The sequence below is a fragment of the Cricetulus griseus genome, chromosome X (genome assembly GCF_003668045.3).
Source record: "Cricetulus griseus strain 17A/GY chromosome X, alternate assembly CriGri-PICRH-1.0, whole genome shotgun sequence".
NCBI classification, from domain to species: Eukaryota; Metazoa; Chordata; class Mammalia; order Rodentia; family Cricetidae; genus Cricetulus; species Cricetulus griseus.
This window is the reverse complement of record NC_048604.1, coordinates 99,206,031-99,228,106: the sequence shown is the minus strand read 5'-3', so window position 1 is coordinate 99,228,106 and position 22,076 is coordinate 99,206,031. Positions and strand designations below refer to the sequence as shown.

Here is a 22,076-nt window from a genome sequence, read left to right as displayed (position 1 = left end):
AAGGAAGGAAGGAAGGAAGGAAGGAAGGAAGATGAGGCTGCCTGCGGGAAGTTCGAGATCGATCAGAAAGACCTTTCCTTATTACAGTCTTCCTATTGGTAATCACTGGTCAGCGAATGAAAGAGAGGAAAGCAGTGCCGTTCTGATTGTCTGTAGGAGCTGCTCAGAGTTTTCTCAAAAAAAATACTTTTCAAGGGCTGAAGATGTAGCTCAATTAGTAGTGTGCTTGCCTAAAATGTCCCAAAGCTCTGAGTTCAATCCCCAGCCCTGCAGAAACCTGTCATGGTGATATATACAGCTGTCATCCCAACTCAGGAGGTGAAAGAAGAAGGGATCAGAAGTTCATGGTCATGCTTAACTTCACTGCAAGTTAGAGGCCACCCTGGGATTCATGAAACCATGTCTCAAAAAATAAATCTTTACAAACTCCAATATGCTAGAATTCTGTGAAAGCTGGGAACAGCCAATCTGCATTAAAAATAATAGCCCTTGCTTGGCACAGTGGCACATGCCTTTAAACCCAGCATTTGGGAGGCAGAAGCAGGTAGATCTCTGTGAGTTCGAGGCCAACCTGATCTACACAGTGAGTTCAAGGACAGCCAGAACTATGCAGTGAGTTTCTGGATAGCCAGGGCTATATAAAGAGACCCTGTCTCAAAAACACAGAACAAGACAAAGGAAGACTAAAAACAATAGCCTTTGGCTATTGGTAATTGTGGACCCTTCCTGTTTATTGCCCTGCAGTTCCTTTGTTACCTCTTTGAAGGTGCGCTCCACATCTTCAATCAACTGGTTGCCATTATAGTTGTAGCCATCTGCTCCCTCTGCTTCATAATCCCCTCGCCAGTAATCCCCATAGTCTTTATAATCTGTTTGTTTTTTTGGTAAGGAAAAGAGGGGAGAGTTAAGGAAATAAAAAGAGGGAAATACAGTTTACTTAGATTAGTCTTGATGGGAGAGTAAAAGAAGAGATACTAAGGATTATCACATTTTTGTTGCCCTCCTAGATGTCAACTCAAAAGCATGCAAATGAAAGACAAGACCTGCTAATTCCATTAAGCAATTGTTTCCTGGGAGTTTAAATAGATTGTCTGGTTTAATAAGTACAGAAACCATGTGATATTGTGACCATTCCAAAGCCTATTGGGCTGATTGACAACCTGTGCTTTTTAAATACAGTCTGTTAATTCCTTGAAAATTTCACACAATCTATTTCATCATATCCATCCCCCACTCCTTTCTCTAGCTGGTCCCAGATCCAAGGCTCAGAAGAGTAGGCTGAAATACATTTTAAGAGCCAGAAGTCAGGGAGGACTGGAGTGAAACCATGATTTCTGGACATGACAGTATTGTTTTTCAATGCAATCTTAGCAGCTGCGGTTGTCTGCACAAGACCTGCATAACCTCTGTTTTTTTAGAAATAAAACTTAGTGTGTATTTTTTAGGTCATACAACATGATGCTATGCTACATATGTATCGAAATGCTTATAGGGACTCAAACTAACATCTCACATACTTACCCATTTTTTGCCTTGACAAGAGCAATTATAATGCTTTCATTTTGGAAAAGTCTTGAATACTGTAGGCTATTTTTCACTGTAGTCCTCTTATTGTACTAGTGATCTTTAACCTTGTTCATCCTAAGTGTTAGGTCTAAAGCTCCCCTTTCCCCCAAAATGGCAGTGCTGGTGACATTGTCGTAAATAGAAGGATTTTAGCCAGGTAAACAGAAGGAATGTTACCAAGTAAACAAGCCTGAAAAACAGTTTCTGTTTACCAGAAAATCAGATCTCCTTAGATACCCTTGAGGGTCTTAGACCTCCATGAATAATTAATAATTCACAAGTCCTATGTAATTCATTTGAGAACCCATAGTTGAATTTCATCCATAAGCTCTTTAAACGATAGAGTTACAGCGCACCTTTTTCAATGTCCTAGTGGCTTCTCAAGACAGGTAAGCTGAATCTTTAAGTAAATGATTGTTAATTCAGGGGCATCCAAATATTACAGGGCAAAGCTCAGTGCTAAGTGAGAAATAGTACTATAACACCCTCCCTGTGGAAAGCATAAAGACCTAGACAAAGCAGTGAACCTACTGTTTGCTCTTGCCATCTCATTTTTCAGGACCACATACTCTTCATATAATGGCCTCAGCTGCTTGCCAACCTCAGCTCTCCAGCCTTCCCAAGCCCAGAGCCTCTCATTGTAGTCTGTGCTTGTAGCCATTATGTCATCCAAACCTGTTGTCCCAAGGGAAAATAAACACAAATGTGAAGTGTTTGTATTTATAACACAAATAACTTGTATTTACATATATAGAGACTTTAAAGAATTAAAAGGTTGGCAGACATCCAGGCCATTAAACAAAATGTCATGGTTAGTATCTTTGTACTTATTATTAGATCCAAATGCATCTGCAGAAGGGGAAAAAGCACTAAAGTAATTTAATTACGGAATTAAATTACTTGAATGTAACAGGATTTACAATGTGATTTTTTAAAGTTAAAAGTGTATCTCTGAAGGGCTGTAGATACAGCTCAGAGAACAAGAGTAATGGCTCACAAACCTGAGTCCAAATCCCCAGAACAGTGGAAAAGAAGCTGAGTGTTGAAGGAGAGTAGGGAGGGTCTGTGGAAGGTTTAAAGGGAGGAAAGAAAGAAGAAAGGTTGTAATTGGACTACAATCTCAAAAACAAGCTTACAAACCTAGACATGGCCAGGCATGCAACTGCACCCCCAGTGCTGCGAGGGACAGAGGCAGAAGGATTGCTGGGGCTTGCTGGCTGCCAGTTTGGCTCCAGGCTCAGTGAGAGAGCTTGTCTCATGGGAATAAAGCAGAGAGTAATAAAGCAGAACACCCAACATCTTCCTCTGCCCTCTAAAAGTACTTGGGCATACACATCTGCACACACACACACATGTACACTATGTATAATACATACATTCACACATGCACACAATTGCAATAAGTACACATCTTTTAAAAAAAGGAAAATCTGTGAACTGAAACACTTTAGAATGGTATCAACATTTGATTATCCATCTGAAAAACATTGTGTCAAAGATCTATCTCTGTCTAGGGAAATGACTCAGCCCAGAAAGTGCTTTTGTACAAGCATGAGGGCCTGAGTTCAATTCCCAGAACTCACATTAAAAGTCAAGTGTGGTAGTATACACTTGTAATTCCATCCCTGAGGAAACAGAGACCTGAAAATCCCTTGGATTTGCTGACAAACCATACTACCCACTTGGTGACTTCCAATGTAGTGAGAGATGCTGTCTCAAAGAAAACTGTTAATGGTTACTGAGGAATGACACTTGAGGCTGTCCTCTGACCTCTACAACCATGTGCACTTGTGCATATATGTATACCTGCACATACATGAATATGTATCACACATTAAAAAACTATCTCATTTTTAAAATTTGGAAGAAGATACAAATTTTATAACTACTACCGAAAACAAATAGCTTACCTGGTTCAAGTAATAAGCATTCTTGTGGATTCTTTGGGTTGCAAACTTTTCCAGTACTGTAAATTGTGCTCATAGTGTTCAGAATTGTGTTCAACTGCAAATTAAACATAATAAATAGTAATACACATGGAAAATGCACTATAATGGATGATAGCATAAAGATATCCTTTTGGTCATGGGGTTTTTCCCTTTTACTTAAAATGGATTATTTTCTCATACAATCTATCATGATTATAGTTTCCTGTCCCTCTACTCCTCCCAGTTCCTCCCCACTTGTCCTAGAGGGGTCTAGATCCAGTCCCTTTCTGCCTCTCATTAGAAAAGAACAGGTTTCTAAGAGATAACAAGGAAAGAAGACAAAATCAAATGAATATTATGAAGCAGAAACTATTGTATTGAAGTTGGACATGGCAACCCAACAAGAGGAAAAGAGTCCCAAGAGCAGGCACAGGAATCAGAGACCCATTAGTTCTCGTACTCAGAAGTCCCATTAAAAATACGAAGCTAAAAGCTATATATATATATATATATATATATATATATATATATATATATATAGAGAGAGAGAGAGAGAGAGAGAGAGAGAGGACCTGGTGCAGACCCATGGTGACCCTGTGTTTGCTCACATGGTCATGGGTTTTTTAAATGCCTCAAAAATATAGCAACTCATATCTTCTTTGTCAAGCATGCCCCTAAGTATAGAGAATAAACAGCTTATGAAATTGTCTGTGCTGTCAACTAGCACAGAATCTTGAGAACTTGAGATAAATACATATAGAATAACTAAAATGAACATGTGTCCCAAAACTCCCAGGCACATTTCTCACATATGCACAGAGATTGTGCTTCTGTTTCTTTTAGCATTTACTAAGGCTCCACTATGTCCTGTGACAAAACCAGATTTAAACAATATGTAACCACTAATCCAGCCCTACAGAAAGTACTGGAAGGAAAACTCCAACCTAAGGAAATTAACTACACTCACAAAAACATAGCAATAGATAATCCCATTTTACGAAAACCCAAAAGAAAAAGCAGGGTAAATCCACATACAATACTCCTACCAACAACAAATCAAAAACAAACAAGAATGAACACTCAACCGTCCTTAATTTCCCTCAATATTAGTGGTCTTAACTAGCCTATAAAAGGACACAGACTAACAGAGTGGATACGAAGACAGAATCCATCCTTTTGCTGCATACAAGAAACACACCTCAAATTCAAAGACAGACATTACCTCAGAGTAAAGGGTTAGGATAAGATATTCCAATCAAATGGACACAAGAAACGAGCTGGGGTAGCTATCCTAGTATCAAACAAATTAGACTTCAAACTAAAATCAATCAAAAGAGATGAAGAAGGTCATTTCATACTCATCACAGGAAAATTCCATCAGGAAGAAGTCTCAATTCTAAACATCTATGCCCCCAAAACAAAGGCACCAACATCCGTAAAAAAAAAAAATATTAAAACTCAAATCACACATAAGACCTCACACAGTTACAGTGGGAGACCCCAACACCCCACTCTCACCACTGGACAGGACCACCAGACAGAAACTTAGCAAAGAGACAAAGGAACTAACAGAAGTTATGAGCCAATTAGGATTAACAGACATCTATAGAACATTCCATCCAAACACAAAAGAATATACCTTTTTTTTCAGCATCACATGGAACCTTCTCTAAAATCAACCACATACTCGGCAACATAGCATACCTCAAACAGGTACAAAAAAATTGGAATAACCCCCTGTGTCTTATCAGACCACTACGCTTTAAAGTTAAAATTCAAAAACAAATTGCAGAAAACCTACCAACTCATGTAAATTGAACAACACACAATTGCACCACTCCTGGATCAACGACGAAATAAAGAAATTAAAGACTTCCTAGAATTCAATTAAAATGAAGACACAACATACCCAAACTTATGGGACAGTTTGAAAGCACTACTAAGAGGAAAGTTCATAACTCACATGAAGAAACTAGAGAATAGTCACACCAGAGATTTGGCATCACAACTGAAAGCTCTAGAAAAAATGGAAACAAATTCACCCGAGGAGTAGACGCCAGGAAATAATCAAACGGAGGGCAGAAATCAATAAAGTCAAAACAAAGGAAACAATTCAAAGAATTGATGTAACAAATAGTTGGTTCTTCAAGAAAATCAACAAGATAGACAAACCTTCATCCAAACTAACCAAAAGGCAGAGAGAGAAAATACACTGAGGAAATCCAGAGAATCTTCAAGTCATACTTTGAAAACCTGTACTCCACAAAATTCAAAATTTAAAGGAAATGTTCCAATAATTCTGAACCAAACATGTCTCTGCCCTTCAGTGTCCCCCAAGTCATGGAATAAGATGGCCTCAAAATGGATCACAATATAAGGGAGTGGCAGGAACTGGAACTGTCTCCAGAAAGTGGTGAGGCAGTGCTAGCTAAGGAATTGGGGAAGGTAGAATAAGGGGGACTTGTAACCTGGAGATTCAGAAATGGCTTCATAGAGTTAGGGTCCTTAGAGTTGTGTGTTCCAGAAGTAGAAATTGGTCAGGTAAAGGAAAGGAGAAGGCAGACCCTAATGTGTGCAAGGCAAGTCATTTTTAACAAGTGGTGAGATGATTAGGAGTCAAGCGACAGTGCTCCTTGAAGGGAATGGAAGCCACAAGAATGGATAGCTGTGTGGGATCCAGATCACAAGAGGCAGTCTATGGCACAATAAAGAATTTAAACTTTACCCTGTAGGTACAGGGAGGTGAAGATACTGGATAAAGCTGAGATGCTCAAGGGCATCAGTAGGTGCAAGTCAGCAAAAGGTTTATTTCCACTCCAAGATAAATACAGGAATGGAGAGAATAAACTTCCATAAGCCTTTTGTAAAAAATCAATTGACCCATTATATCTAAGCATGAAACCACGAGTTGATCCATGGTGGGTGGGAAACACAGGAAGAAAGGAGAAAGAAATGAAAAAGAAGGAGGGAAGAAAGGAAAGAGAAAAGAAGGAAAGACTGATTCTTTCACACCAAGCATTAAAATGCTAGATTTCTCCCAACACCCTCATGGATTATTATGTTAGTCTGCTACAAACTCTTTGTGTTGAAAAACACGAGATAAAGCCCATGCTTAAAATGTCCACAAGATCCCATAGTCTATGGCAATACATCTACCTTGGCACAAAATCCCTTATGGTCTCTTTCTCTATCTGTTATTTCAACATCTCCTCTTTTCTCTCCATGCATCCTGAACTCTCCTCTGTTCTCACACAATTAAAGCTCTTACTTGCACTTTAGTGGTTTTTAATCCACTTTGTAATTACTTGGGGCTCTTTTAAAAACAAAAATGTCTAAGATCCAGATAGACTACAGTAGGCTGTCTACATTCAGATGGGCAAGATTTCTCATGGAGTCCTTGTTTAAAAAAAATAGAGAAGCACAGACAAGACAAGATAAGGTAGATTAATAACTTAGTAGAATAATGAAATCCAAGGAATGTAGAATAATAAATATCAATTGTAGGAACAAATACCATATGGCTTTATCTCTGTTCTTATCATGAACTTTTATTTTTATAAATGCAGATTAAGACATACATAGTTCCAGAGGACAAGCAACTGAGAAAGGAAACTTTGATGTGAAAGAGCTGCATGTTTTAGATAAAAATATTTCAATAGGCTATATCAGGGGTCTGCTGTGTGTTTTCATAAAGCTTTGTTGGAAGACAGCCACATCCATTCATCTATGTATTATCTATGGCTGACTTCCTGCTCTGATGGCAGAGCTGACTTGTTGTGACACAGACAATATGGCCTGCAAAACCTAACATATTTATTTTATGTCTCTTTACAGCTTGCTTTCAAGTTTGCTGGCCCCCCAACTGTGGGCATGGGATGAGACATGGTATTTTAACAGGGTAAATGTAAGAATTCTTGAAATCATCTCAGCATTGGATGTTTTTTAATGTGCTGTTTTTACAGCCATTTTGACACAAAAGATTGGGGACTTTATCAAGGGTGAGGTTGATATGAACTAACCAAGGCACTCAGCAATAAGAACAAGCAAAAGAAAGAGAACATCCCTCTAGTATAGTCCTAGACTGGCTCAGTCAGTGCACACTACAGTGTGCAAAATGTCACCTGCCTGCTCACTTCTGTGCTGATCAGAACCCAAGTATCCTCTTTCACCCTCAAAAAGATTTTAATTTGGATCATAAATGTTATAGTCACCCTACCTAGTCACAGAGCTGGCATTACTGTTTCAGATAAGGAACTCATCCATGTGAGTTGTGAGTGTATTACTTCTCACACATTTCAACTCTTGGTAGCAGGACTAACATGTTCACAAACACACCTGTTTGTTCTTGTCCGCTGAGAGCGCCGAAGACCCACTCTGCTGAAGGGCCTGCAGTTGACGCTTGATGATGAGATTCTGAACTTCTTGTAGTGAGTAATTTTTGGCAAGCTTAGACTGTTCTTCATAAAAAGCAGACCATTTGGCAGCAGCCTCATTCTGAAAAATAAATAAAATAAAGTTGGACAGAAGATATAGTCCAAAGACCATCTGGTGAAACATCCACTACTTCCTGCGTGGCTTAGTCCCTTACTTTGCTGAGGGTCAAGGTTTAGGTTAAAAGTAATCAGGCCACTCTTGGGCCACTTTCTTTCTGGCCCAGCGCCTAGTTTTCCCAAGGGTCCTGTCCCAAGAACTGGAAGTAAATTCTCACAGATAATTCACACTGTGAGGCCCTGGAACTTATGGCCTTGGTGCTCTGACGTGGGTAAGTTGGCTAAAGATTCAGGGATGAATGGTCTAAAAGGAGAACCTTGCAGATCTCAGAGTAGACAGACACAATGGGAATACGGTCCCTTGTGACCACTGGAACCATGAGAAATGAGAACCAGATCAAAGAGAGCTCCTGGGTGCCATGGTTTAGTGTAGGAATTTTGGCCTTACATTGGGATCTCAAAAGAAGGCTTCCTGGAGCAAGGCCATTTGGTAAGGTGATGATTTTCCGACAACAACAGAAGTCACCAAACAGGTGATGATTCTGGGATCCACCTGCCTCGCTACAGCAGCCCCATCTTGACAATAAACAGGATGGACTTCTCTAGACTTCTCTAACACAGTCTTCTCTCAATGCACTTCCTTTTGTCAAAGAGTAAAAGGAACAACTGCTTTCTACATGATACTGCTTTGGAACACACGGAAGAGGTGGCATGTGGCCTCCACTCCTGGAATCAGACACTTCTGGCAAGCTGTATGATTTTGGGCAAATAATCTTTCACATGATTAAGCAATTATTTTTCTGTATTTTTTCTTTCTCTCCATTTTTATTTAAATTAGAAACAAGATTATTTTACATGTCAATCCCAGTTCCTTCTGCCGCCCCTCCTCCTAATACCCTACCCCAACTAATACCCCACCTATCCCATATCTTTCTGCTCACCAGGAAGGGTGAGGCCTTCCATAGGTGGTCTTCAGAGTCTGTCATGTCCTTTGGGATAGGGCCTAGGCCCACCCCCTTGTGTCTAGGCTCAGGAAGTATCCCTCTATGTGGAATGGGCTCCCAAAGTCTATTCCAAAGCTAGGGATAAGTACTGATCTACTACAAGAGGCCCCATAGATTTCTGAGGTCTCCTCACTGACACCCACATTTATGGGGTCCAGATCAGTTCCATGCTGGTTTCCCAGCTATTAGTCTGGGAACCAAGAGTTCCCCCTTGTTCAGGTCAGCTGTTTCTGTGGATTTCACCAGCCTGGTCTTGATCCCTTTGCTCATCACTCCTCCTTCTCTGCAACTGGATTCCAGTTCAGTTCAGTGTTTAGCTGTGGGTATCTGCTTCCACTTCCACCAGCTGCTGGGTGAAGGCCCAGAACAATTCTTCACAAACATTGAAAGAATAATTCTCAATTTTATATGGAAAAGCAAAAGACCCAGGATAGCCAAAACAACCCTGTACAATAAAAGGAACTTCTGGGGGCATCACCATCCCTGACTTCAAGCTCTATTATAGAGCTATAGTCCTGAAAACAGCTTGGTATTAGCACAAAGATAGATAGGTAGACCAATGGAATCGAGTTGAAAACCCTGATAGTAACCCACATACCTACGAACACACAATTTTTTACAAAGAAGCTAAAGTTATACAATGGAATAAAGAAAGTATCTTCAACAAATGGTGCTGGCATAAATGGATGCTGGCATGTAGAAAACTGTAGATAGATCCATGTCTATAACCATGCATAAAACTTAAATCCAAATGGATCATAGACCTCAACATAAATCCAGCCACACTGAACCTATTAGAAGAGAAAGTGGGAAATACCTTTGAATGATAAAGCAATTCTTATGGTGTGGTTGTGACTAAAGGATTCTTGTAAGGATTAAAGCAATTAACACATAGTAAAGTGCTCCCAGAATGCCTGACATATCCTAAGCATTTAATAAATGCTATTTTATTGTGCATAGAGAAAAAAAATCCTCGTTAAGTTGCTTAGAATTGTATAAGATGAGTAGGATATGTATCAAGAATGATTTCTCAATGAAACACAAGTCTATAATAGCATATGAGCCACAAATGAATCAATCTGTTTCTGTAATAAGAAGGTAAAACTCAAATGGGTCCAAATTTGTTCAAGTATTCGTAGAGGAGATAAGACTCATGTAATCTTGAAGTAGGTGAAGTTGGATAGCTGTAGAATGCTTTGAGAAACAATTTGCCTACTTTTGAGTTTTTCTTTTAAAATCCCATGTGATGGAAAATCATTGTGTCACTATCTTTATCTATTAACCAAGGGACTTAGCAAGGTAGTGGAGATGGCAGTCAACCCAGCATTCTCTCCTAGAACCTATGATAGATAGACTCTGTGATGGCTTCCAGGATGCCTATCTGCCAATGGTCACACTGAGTATGATAATCTTCTTCAAAGAGAATAAACTTATAGCCAATCACATAGAAGAAAAGCGGTAAGATGTGCCTATTTACATTATGCAAGAGCGTCATTTTTATCTTGTTAGCAGGCCCTTTCCATTGTGGACTATAATGCAGCAAGATACCATGTAATGAACTGTTCCACAGAAAGCACTTCATGGCAAGAAACTGAGTCTGACCACTGACTAACATCCTGCAATAAAGCGAGAACCTTACTTCAGCAGTATGCAAAGATCTTAATGTCAACCCTAGACACACCTAGCTTGGCAGTGAGATTGGATCCACAAGCTCTAGGCAACACCTTCAGTGCATCCTGATGAGACCTAGAAAGAGAAGAAGCATGTCTGTACTCCTGGCCCACAAAACTGTAGAACGTGTGTGTGTGTGTGTGTGTGTGTGTGTGTGTGTGTGTGTGTGTGTGTGTGTGTGTGTGTGTTACACATTATGAGACTTAAAAATTCCTTTATCTTGACTTGCATTTTGCCTCCTGAATAATGCTCTTTCCCAAGCTATCCTTTTACATTTTATTTTACAGTTTTTCCTATGTCCTCCCCCTAAGGCTCCTGAACCTAAATAAAGTAGACAACCCAGCTGTTATGCAGACTCAAAGCCAGTTCATATACACTTATTCAATTGCTTAGGCAGTGACTTCTGGCTACATGCAAGTTAAGGACCTGACTGATATATGAAGCAAATCTTAGACAACAGCTTACATAGCTCCTCATCTTCAAGGAGCAAGCTGACTTGAATTAAATAGCTTTCCATGTCCCCTCTGTACAAAAGCAGACAAGAAATAACTGAAGCAGCCAAGTTTTCTATAGACACCCATAGGGGTTTGGGAACAAGACACATTTTTAGAACAACCAGAGGAAATTCACTCTCTGACTTCCATCTATAACTGTAATGAATACTGTATTTCTATTCCATGAGACTTCCTTGCAATTATAAGGACTACAAGTATAAACTGCTAAATTCTACTTTTAAATGTTCAAAAACCTAGTCTATCTGTGTAAATTAAATCTGATGATTTCTTTATGGTTTTAAATGTCTGCATGTGAGCTTTTGTCTTAGGGCATGGGTCTAGTGTCCCCTACCCAAATTGTGTCACTTTTATTTAAGCAATAAATTTATCAAATAACACATATTTTATTTTGTGTGAACCTGGATCTCTCTCTTTCTCTTTCTAGCCCCATCTGCCGTGTGTGTGTGTGTGTGTGTGTGTGTGTGTGTGTGTGTGTGTGTGTGTGTGTGTGAAAACTAGAAAGGAGACCATGGCATGGCAGGGGAGAAAAATCCAAGTTAAGGGAGGTGAGAAGAGAAGAGGAAATAGAAAAAGACATAAAAGCAGAAAAAGGCCCTCTGCGGGGAAGACAGAGATGAGCAAAAGAACAGAATAGGAGAGTGGGCACTGATCATAAAGTATTCATGAAAAAAATGCTACAATAAATTCCCTTACTTTGTACGTTATCATTTAAAAATTAATTTAAAAGACAGTGAAATAAAGTAAGTGCCAGGACAGGTTCCAAAGCAATACAGAGAAACCCTGTCTCAAAAAAACAAAAACAAACAACAAACAATAAAAGATAGTGAAATAAAAACCCACCATATTCTGGAGTGAAGAAAAAGAATCTAGCTATCCATGTTATTAATATAATTATATAGAATTAGTACTATATAAACTTCTTATTTCCTAGGCAAGTCTTTAGGACCTATATTTATTTCTTTTCAAAATTATAAATCAGTGCTTCATCCTTTAATCAGGGCTGATAAATTATAGCCCTTGGGCCAAGCTCAGATATCACCTGTTCTTTCTTCAATAAAGTTATATTGGTAAGCCACACACCCATTTCTGCCATACTGTCTATGACTGCTTTCTCTGCACAACTGTGAGGCTGGGTGCTTGTGAAGAAACCATAAGACCTGAGAGGCCAAGAATATACACTGCTAAAAAGAGTGTTGATCCCTGCTTTTCATGAAGAACTATCATAATTTTTGAGGCCTATGAAGCATTTATATGCTAAAGTATGCACCTATCCCACTGAAAATTGTGACACATGGATGAGAAGAGGTTTCTTCTTATGATAAGCTGCTTGAGATATAAAGCACTGCTGTCTTGTCTTCTATTTTTCCAGAGCTCACCGATGGAGCTAGACCATCGGCAAACTCCCAACCCTACACCTGTGGAAGTTCTCTGAAGACAAAAAATGAAAAGCTGAAGAGACCCTTAGCTCTGGGACCTTACAGTCCAACAATTTCTAAGGAACAGTTCTACCGTCAAGCCCCATATGCTGGGCTGCTTTCCAGTTATGACCCTCAAAGCCACGTCAAACTCTCACAACAAAGCTGCCTTGGTTACCTTTTAAACATACCCAGGGATTTGCAACATGAAAAATAAATGTATTTTAATCACTGGAGTAGGTAACACAAGTTATATGAATCCTGTCACACCATTCTAGAACTCTAAAACCTTTCTATATTTTGTGTGAAATGGTTGACATTTTAAGTTTTTGAACATTTGAAAACTTTTTCTTACTGTTTTGTTTTTGGTTGTTTGTTGTTGTTTTGCTTCATTTCGTTTTTCAAGACAGAGTTTCTCTGTGCAGCCCTAGCTGTCCTGGAACTCGCTTTGTAGACCAGCCTGCCTTCGAACTCATAGAGATCTGCCTGCTTCTGCCTCCTGAGTGCACCACCACCGCCTGGCTTATTTTATTTTATTTTTTTTACTTTTATCTTCTGGGGAAAATTACTCAGCCCTGAATTCCAGTTTACTTACAGCCAAAGGACCCTAGAGATCACCAAGAGAATAAGCATTGTCCTCCTACTCTCTCCAAATAAATTCTGATTAAAAAAAAAAAAACAAGAAGGAGTTGCTAGGCAATCTTCAAAACTCTCTTCAGGGACATTGGACAGGAGTAAGAAAGCAGTTGCTATAGTTACTGCTGAATTCTGGAATCCTCTTGCTCTCTCTAGGATTAAAATGATCCAGAGACATTCTGTGCTGCTGCAGAGCTTCTGTCCTTGTTATTAAAAACCAAGCATCCCCGTTTTGAAAGTGTTGCTATGAGGCCCCAGTTTCTTCCTAAAACATGGGGTCTTTGTGCCCAGGAAGGCCAGGATTGAGTTGAACTAGCTAATAAAAGGGAGTTTTAAGGGCTGAGGAGATGGCTTAGAAAGCAAACATCAGGACCTGACTTTATTCTCCAGAACCCATGTTAAAAAGCCAGGCCTAGGCTAGGGTGGGTAGTGTACACCTATAATCCCAGCACTCAGGAGGCAGAGGCAGAGGAATCTTTGTGAGTTCAAGGCCAGCCTGGTCTACAGAGCAAGTTCCAGGACAGCCAGAGCTGTTACACAGAGAAACCCTGTCTCAAAAGAAAAAAACAAAACAAAACATCAACAAAAGACCCTGTCTCAAGAATAAGGTGGATTAATGTAGAGAATGACATCTATGGCTAACCTCTGGCAACACCACACACACACACACACACACACACACACACACACACACACACACACACACACACGCACGCACAACCACACCTGTGCCTTTGTGGAAGATTTACAAAGAATCTTATTTCAAAAATTAAACCACTGTAAACTACAAAGAAAGCGTCATGCCAAAAAAAGTAATGTCATTTTACTGAGCAATTAATTATCCTTTAGCTTCTGGATACTGAGTCTATATTTCCCGCAGTAAAGATGTGTTGTACAACATATTACAAGAGTTTGTGATTAGTTTTCACTGAATTTCTTAACTACCCGCAAACCTCTGATTTTCAAACAAACACTTTTTTTTAATATTCACTTCTAAACTAACCTATTAATGCAGAGGCATGGATGCAAATGGAAAAATCATCTTTCCTGGGAATCATTTCCAGTTGTCCAGACAGTGATGAAGTTTTCAGCTAAATATATTGAGTGATAGTGACCTGAATGTAGATAAAACATGTGTGTCATGCTCCCTCGATTAACTATTATCCTGGTTAGTTTTGTTGTTGTTGTTGTTGTTAACTTGATAGATGCTAGGGTCATTTAGGAAGAAGGAGCATCAACTGAGCCAATGAATGCCCCCATTAGACTGGCCTATAGGCAAGTGTGTGGAGCATTTTCTGGATTAATGTTTGGTATGGAAGGGCCCAGAACAATGTGGGTGGTGCCTTCCCACCCTGAGTAGGTGGTCTTGAGGTGTCTAAGAAAGAAATTTAGCAAGTCACCAGGAACAAGCCCGTAAGCAGAATTCCTCCATGACTTCTGCTTTGGTTCCTGCCTCCAGTTCCTGCCCTGAGTTCCTCTACCCTGACTTCCATTGCTGGTTCCCTGGACACGTATGATGAAGTAAATCCTTTCCTCTTCAAGTTGCTTTGGGTCAGTGTTTTATCACAGCAACAGAAACCCTAACTAAGACACTTCGTAGACTCAGCTTGGTTATTCTCCAACAACTCCTGTTGGAATTATATATGGTTTTCTTACCAGTTTTCATTCAAATCCATTAGGGAATAGGGTGATCTTTGCTTTTATTTCTTGATCAGAAATGGCATAATCTTAAAAAGTCCCATAGAAGACCAGACTATGGATGGAATTAGCCACACACACAATGGCAGAGAAAAGTAGGGAGCTTTAGAAGCCTGTTTTGAGCCAAGCTCTTCCTTATCCCTATTTTCTGGTTCCTGCCTCACTCTAGGTAGGCAGCTCTTAGGGCATCATAGTTTGAGGCCTTCTTTTATTTTTCAGGCATCTCTCACAGTGTAATCTAAGTAACGTCATACCTTGCCAGGTCTGTAGGTTGGTAACCCCAACATCCTGACTCCTGAAAGTTACTTCAGGAGACAATATGAAAAGAGCAGGTGGCCCTCAGTAATGTCACCATGACAGGGCATGGACACACAAATGTCCCACAATCTAATTTCCTGTTTATCAATTACCTATTGCAATAATAATACTATCTAAGAAACAACCAAAAAGCCTCAATAGCATAAGTGTTTATTGTTTATGTGCCTAAAATAACTCAGAGTTGGCAGACACCTCTGCTGATCTTGGCTGGATTTGCATGCAACTCTGGAAGTTGGCTTCTGCTTGGGCAACTACTTAATAGTTGGCTAGTCTAAACAGGTTCTTTTGGCAAAGACAAAGGTGTGAAGGACAAGTCCCATTGTTCAAGCCCATTAAGCTACTGTTGTCATCAGCCCTGCTGAACACAAATCAAGACAAACAACGAAGGACACACTCACAGAACCTGCAGTGGGATGGCACTGCAAAGTGGCATGACCTTAGTCATTATTATGGGAAAGGATGAAGACCTGAGTCCATCAATGCAATTGACCATACTTCCTTAACCAAAGGTGGGGCTGCAACCCACGCGTTTGTTTAAATGCTTTGCAAACCTATTTAGACTTTTCAATGTCTCACATTTTTTAGATTAAAGTTTTACAGGTCTTATCAGCTTCACCACCTGTGGTGTAAGTAGTGCTTCTCTCTGTTTACTCTGAATTTATCTCGGCTGTGCTTCCAGCTGAATTGCCTTTCAGGTAGAAAAAGATTGGGCCAATGCAATTGTCAACACTCTGTCCTTTCCTGTTCCAGGTCACACTTTTCCTTTAGTGAGGTTTCCTGCAGTTCCCAGCCCTCTCTGACCCCTTCTTAACTCATTTTGACTATTCTTGGGGGAAAGGGAAGGGTCCCTCCCTCCCTCTCTCCCCCCTCCCTTCCTTTTTTTCTTTACATCCCATTACCAGCATTATGTTTTTAAAGACCTGGGAAATGTTCTCTCTTTTACTTTCAGAACCATCTGAACAATGCTAATGATTGTGGTCGTGGAAATGTATTTAATGTTGACAATCCAAAATGACTGTTTAGGTCCTTTCTGATCCAAAACTATTTGCTAGGGTTCATCAGCTCCCTGTACCAGCCAACTTACACCCATCTTGTATTTTCCAGAGCAGTTCCAATTCATGTAATTCCACAATATATGACAACTTCTGGTGGTACATGTTTTTGTTATAGTTAGGATTATTGTTATCAAATACTTGCTTATGCATTATGATCTTGTAAAAACCTTCTTTGGGCATTTTATAAATACTTATTTTATGGGGGAACTTTTTTCAAAACTTGCAAAGCCTCCCTAAAGCAATAAATGCATCACACTACTAAGATCAGAAGAACCTAACGACCTCAACGATATCAGTGGTAATTTCAAGTATTTATTGGTTTTCTGTTAAGACTCAGTTCCTGCTAAGCAAATGTTAAGCTCTGGAAATTCCAGAGCTATTTATTTTCTCTGTCCAAGAAGTTCATTTTCCATTAACTCCCCCAACAAGATAAACTAGATTATCAGATAGTCTCATTAAAGCAAACTCACAGTTTCTAACTCTGAATGTCAGTGCATTTCTAAGAACAAGTGTTGATCTACGATAAAACAGAGTAAAGTCTGTAGCATGTAAATTTATGGGAACACATTCTCCCCTTTGCCCAGGAAAGGCTTGCTGTGAAAATACACAGACAAAGGTTGATATTTCTTAATTCTTGACCCTGAATTCTCTACTGACAAGGCCAAGAAGCAGGCAAAGGAAGGAACATGATGGCTTTTTCCCAGAAACCTATTTCCCAGCAGCTGTTCTGTGAATCTCAGAAGAGCGTCAGAAATGGAAGACTCTAGCTTCTTTCAAATCTGACCTTTCCAGGGCAATCTTTATTCAAAACCACCTGCGCTGAGCATGTATCTCAGTGCTGAATACTTACTTGGCATGCACAAGGCTCTGGCTTACATTTTCATACCACACACCAAAAAATCTAAAAATAAAACCCGCACATTTGACATACCAGTGACACAGTGGACTTTTCAAAATACAAACCCACTGAATAATATTTTTTGATGAAGGTCAAACTAAATGCCTGGTACAGTATCAAATTACACAAAAACACACACTCTGCTCATATATTTTCTAAATTCAGCATTCCTTTATAGTATATACTATGTTATTAATACTGTGATCATAATTTTATTCAGTTTAGAGCTGAGTCAAATGTGTCTGAAGGAGGTTAACACACTTACTCAACTGGATGGGAACGAATAGAGACCTTGAAACACTTAGTCCTAAAAGAGAAGTCTCCAGCAACCCCCCTCCCTGCCCCTTATCCAGAGCTCAGGGAACTCTAAGGAAGAGGAGATAGAAAAAGTGTAAGATCCAGAGGGTATGGTGGGGATCGATGCACATATGAACTCACATAGACTGTGACAACATGCACAAGACCAGCACGGGTCTGCAGCAGATAGGGTCCTAAAGCTGAAAGGAGAAGTGGACACACGCTCCCATCCCTAACCCAGAAGCTGTCTCCAATTCATAACCACTGGCTAATGAAAGTTTACTTTTCTCCAAGGGAGTTTCACTGGGGAAACAAACTTCTCTTAAGGGTAGGATGCATGCCCAGTGGTGGATGGCCAACAGAAAACAAACACAATGGCGTCTTTGGAGGATATTTGTCTCATAATGTTGTGTCAGCGCTTTCCCTTTTTCGTTTTGTAATTTTATCATTATATATATATATATATATATATATACATATATATATATTCTCTACACACACACACACACACACACACACACACACACACACACACACACACACACACACACACGGGTCCTTTGCATACATATAACTTCCAGTTTAGTGTTTTTGTGCGTGATCACTGGGTGTGTGAAGAAGTGCATCTCTGGGGTTATATCTGTTTCTTGTGCCTTTTCTTGGGCTTTTTTCCTTCTATTTGTTTGTTTTCTCCTAATTTGACATGTTAGTTTTTGTTCTATCTTATCATATTTCATTTTATTATTATCTTTTAGAAGTCTGTTTTCTAATGAGATCCAGATAGGAGAGGAAATGGGAAGGGTCTGGCGGGGGATTGAAATCAGGATATAGTATGTGAGGAGAAATTCTATTTTCAATAAGACACTTAATCAAGACCTTCAGCTTCTAAGATTCAAAGGAGGAACTGAACACAGGCTGTTTGGCCCAAGTTCATACTTACTATGTTATGGTTACACTCCGTGTGTACTCATTGCTCTTACAGCATAGTGTATCTCAGCAACCTCATCTTAGAACTCCTGTGATACCTGTCCACTGCCTAGCCTATAAAGAGAATCTCTACAATGAAACTAGGAGAGAATAGGAAGAAGAGCCATTTCCCTCTCCTACAATTGCCTCCCTGTTCACGTAAACCCACACCAGTTCACTGGAGGGCTTTGCAAAGCCCTTCACCACTTCCTGGCAAAGGGGGTACGGAGTTCCTTATCATTTTTCTTTCATTTAAATGTTCTTTTCCCTTTAAAGGGTGCTCAATTTTTTTTCAGTTTAAAAACATCTGATAATTTATAGTCTTCCATTTTTACTTTTTTGCTCTAATCAAACTGTATAATTAAAAAAAATGATATCACCTTTTTTTTGCACTGTGCCACTGAGCCAAACCCGAACATCATAATAATCTCAAAGATGGTTTCAACAAATTCCATTACATCTCAATCTATATGACTTCTGCTATGTAGGCCCTCAAAAGAACTGTTATGAACCTCTTCAAATACCCAAACTCCCTCTTACACAGTGTCTTCTTTTTCTCCTAAAAACAATGTCTTCTTTTTCTCCTAAGCCCATAAGCATCAAGTATAATTCTGGTATTTTTGTATATCTGATGAGCATATATGAGCATTATTTATTTTTTTCACAGGTGAATTAACTAAAATTTGGGCAGGAAGATGGCTCTGTGGTTAATAGGATGCACTTCCCTTGTAGAAGATGTAAGCTTGGTACCCAGCATCGATGCCTGGTAGCATACAACAGCCTGTAACTTCGGCTCCTAGGGTATCCAGCATCTCAGACCTCCATGTGCACCTGCACTCACATGCATGATTTAAATATAATAAAAATAAGTCTTAAAACAAAAAAGTAACTAAGATCCAGACTGTCTAATTAACTAACTCAAGTTCACCCAGCTAAAAAGTGGGGCCAGGATTTGGATGTCAGTAGTCTCGCTCCAGCGTAGCCTCTTTTCAAGCGGGATGTTAGTCTCACCATGAACCATTCAGCTGAGAAAATCTACAGTACTGTTCAGTCACCTCCAACAAAAATCAAATAAAAACTGCGAAAAAAGTTATACTAAAGAAAACATGAGTAATACCAAAATGTGAGATCAAATAAAAGCAACTCATTTTTGCAACATTAGATTGTCAAAAATCTCCTTGATTTTCTTGAACTTTGGAAAAATAGTTTAGGATTTCAAAGGAGACATTAATCCTCAGATTCCCGCTGTTCTTTGAATGGCAGTAATTTAAATACACAACACCCTGATCATTGGAAAGGAATGAGGTTTCTAAGATACAGTTTTGGAGGAAATCATGAGGGGGCACAAAAGTATTTTCTTAAATAGTTGCTCAATTTTCCACCACTTAAATATACTTAAAAGGCACTTCAGGATCTGTGAGAAAAAAATAACATAAGTCCTTGTACTTGTCAAGCAAAATTTGCTGCTTTCCCAGAGTAGGCTGAGAGTTTTCAAGACTGGTTTAATTATAGCTTTTCTTCTGTGACCTTTGGAAATTCCTCAGAGCTCTGTGACAATGAAAGAAGGAATTCCCGAGTCCAGTTTCACCTAAGCCATGGTTACCTTAATTACTAAGCTGCTGCCTTCACTAACCCTCCACTTGCATTTTTAAGTTAATGTCATTTGTAGTCCTCAGACCGTCCTGTTGGCATTATAGGCTAAAGAAAATTAATGTCTCAGTAACTTACATTTCCATGAATGATTTGCATGCCAAGTATAATGAGAATAGTGATGGTAACTTTATCAAACATTTCCACTCATCTCTGGAATCGTCTCTGGAATCTGGTCAGAGAATTCATTCATAACAATTTTCCAAATGAACTCTAAGGTCAATTGAATTTAGTCATGTGGAATAGTAGGCTCAGAACTACAGAGGCAATCATTCAATCTCACACTTCAGAGATTTCTATGATTTCCCTATCCAGTCTTATAAGCTGTAATTCTAATCTTTAATAAACAATCAGTACCCCCTAGGTATACTCAAAAACTCACCATCTTTTGGGCATTCTCTTCAGTAATATTGGTGTTATAATTCCAAGAAGCAAGTGCACTTTGATAAGACAGGTCTTCAGCTTCCTGGTTAAACTTGTCTAAAAATGTCTTGGCCTGTTCCTCGATGATGGACTGAGCAGTAGTTACAGCAACAAGGCTGAGAAGGAGCCAGGAGGAGCTTGACATCTTTCCCCGTGAGCCAAGATCCCATCCACTGAGCAACTTTCCCTAGAGTAAAATCTCTTCATGAGATTTTCTCTCTCATCAGCCTTTGAACTTGGGTTGGGCACTGAGAAGGGAAGACAAAAAAAAAGCAGAAGAAGAAACAGAAGAGAACAGTAAACAAGCTGCTGAACCAATATGAAGTTAATCCTGGAGAGGACAGATATGTAAACAGATTTTTTAGGATGATTTTTTTTAAGTAAACTAAATAAAGACATGTTATTCATTAATCCTAGAAAACCTTAGCTCTGCTAACATTTTATGGCCAAATCAAAACTTGGACATTCAGTTAATATGTTCCTTAAAAGCTGTTAAAGATACACTGTGGGTTACTATAATTTTACAGTAACAAAAAAGAGGCTAGAATTAGAAACCATGGGAGACATATTGGAACTTGTAACTGTTTCTGACAATTCTATCAATATGTTTTCCATCCTTTCTTTTTTTTGTTTTTATTTATTTGTTTGTTTTTCATGACAGGGTTTCTCTGTATAGTCCTGGCTGTCCTGGAACTTGCTCTGTAGACCAGGCTGGTCTCGAACTCACAGAGATCCTCCTGCCTCTGCCTCCTGAGTGCTAGGACTAAAGGTGTGCACCACCATTGCCCATCCCCATTCTTTCTTTTAATTACAAGAGAATGCTCACAAAATTTACTTCCTTGTTTAACTGTTTCACAATTTTCTTTCCAAATAAGTAACTTTGCCTTTGTCTTTATGAACTTTATTTAAAAATAATCATCTCTCTTTCAGTTTAAAAAATTATAAGACTATTCTCCACTATATAGGTTTAATACCCCAACTGTGGTTTTGGCAAAGTTTTGAGCTGTCATTTTCTGTTTCTCAGGAGACATGCTAAACTCTAGTTCCATGGCTGACTTCATCAAGTACCTCTTTCCCTTTGGCTTACCTGCTTAAAACTTAGCTGAGATCACAAGGAAGTAATAATGTTGAATGCATTATGAAATCCAAAGCACATCCATGTCAAGTCCTGGGCATCAATAGGCATGGGATCATGGCAAAGTGAAGGTCAAAGAGAATCTACTGGTTATCCTGTTCAAGTTCAGCAGCTGGCTCCGTGTCCTCATTCCCAGGGTATAAGCATGGCATAGATAAAAGAGAGGAGCCACTTTAAATGCCAGGGCTCCTAGGCCTGCTTGATTGTGATTATGAAACCTTCACGCAGAGAAAACATTTCTCCACCCAGAAAAACAAGTCTTCCAGGTTTATACTAAATGGTAATAACCAAGCCTGAAAAATAATTCCACTACTTCACTTTATTCCAAACTTCGGCAGACAATTGTAGAAAAAGAACAAAAGCAGTAATTGCTCCAAGTGTTTTGTGTTATAACACTTTATTTAAGCATCA

The 22,076-nt window shown here is 39.3% G+C and overlaps 1 protein-coding gene across 1 annotated transcript in view; it reads right to left on the bottom strand.

Annotated features, from left to right (window-relative positions):
• Nucleotides 1-20,675, bottom strand: part of Ace2 (angiotensin I converting enzyme 2) — a 50,381-nt gene extending 29,706 nt beyond the window's left edge. Inside the window, exons 1-5 of the mRNA XM_027432806.2 lie at nt 20,490-20,675; nt 7,830-7,988; nt 3,477-3,570; nt 2,098-2,241; nt 757-869 (exon numbers count right to left, since the gene is read on the bottom strand). Coding sequence (XP_027288607.1) covers nt 757-869; nt 2,098-2,241; nt 3,477-3,570; nt 7,830-7,988; nt 20,490-20,675 — 696 coding nt within the window. The remainder of the gene's footprint in view (nt 1-756; nt 870-2,097; nt 2,242-3,476; nt 3,571-7,829; nt 7,989-20,489) is intronic.
• Nucleotides 20,676-22,076: the final 1,401 nt, after the last annotated feature.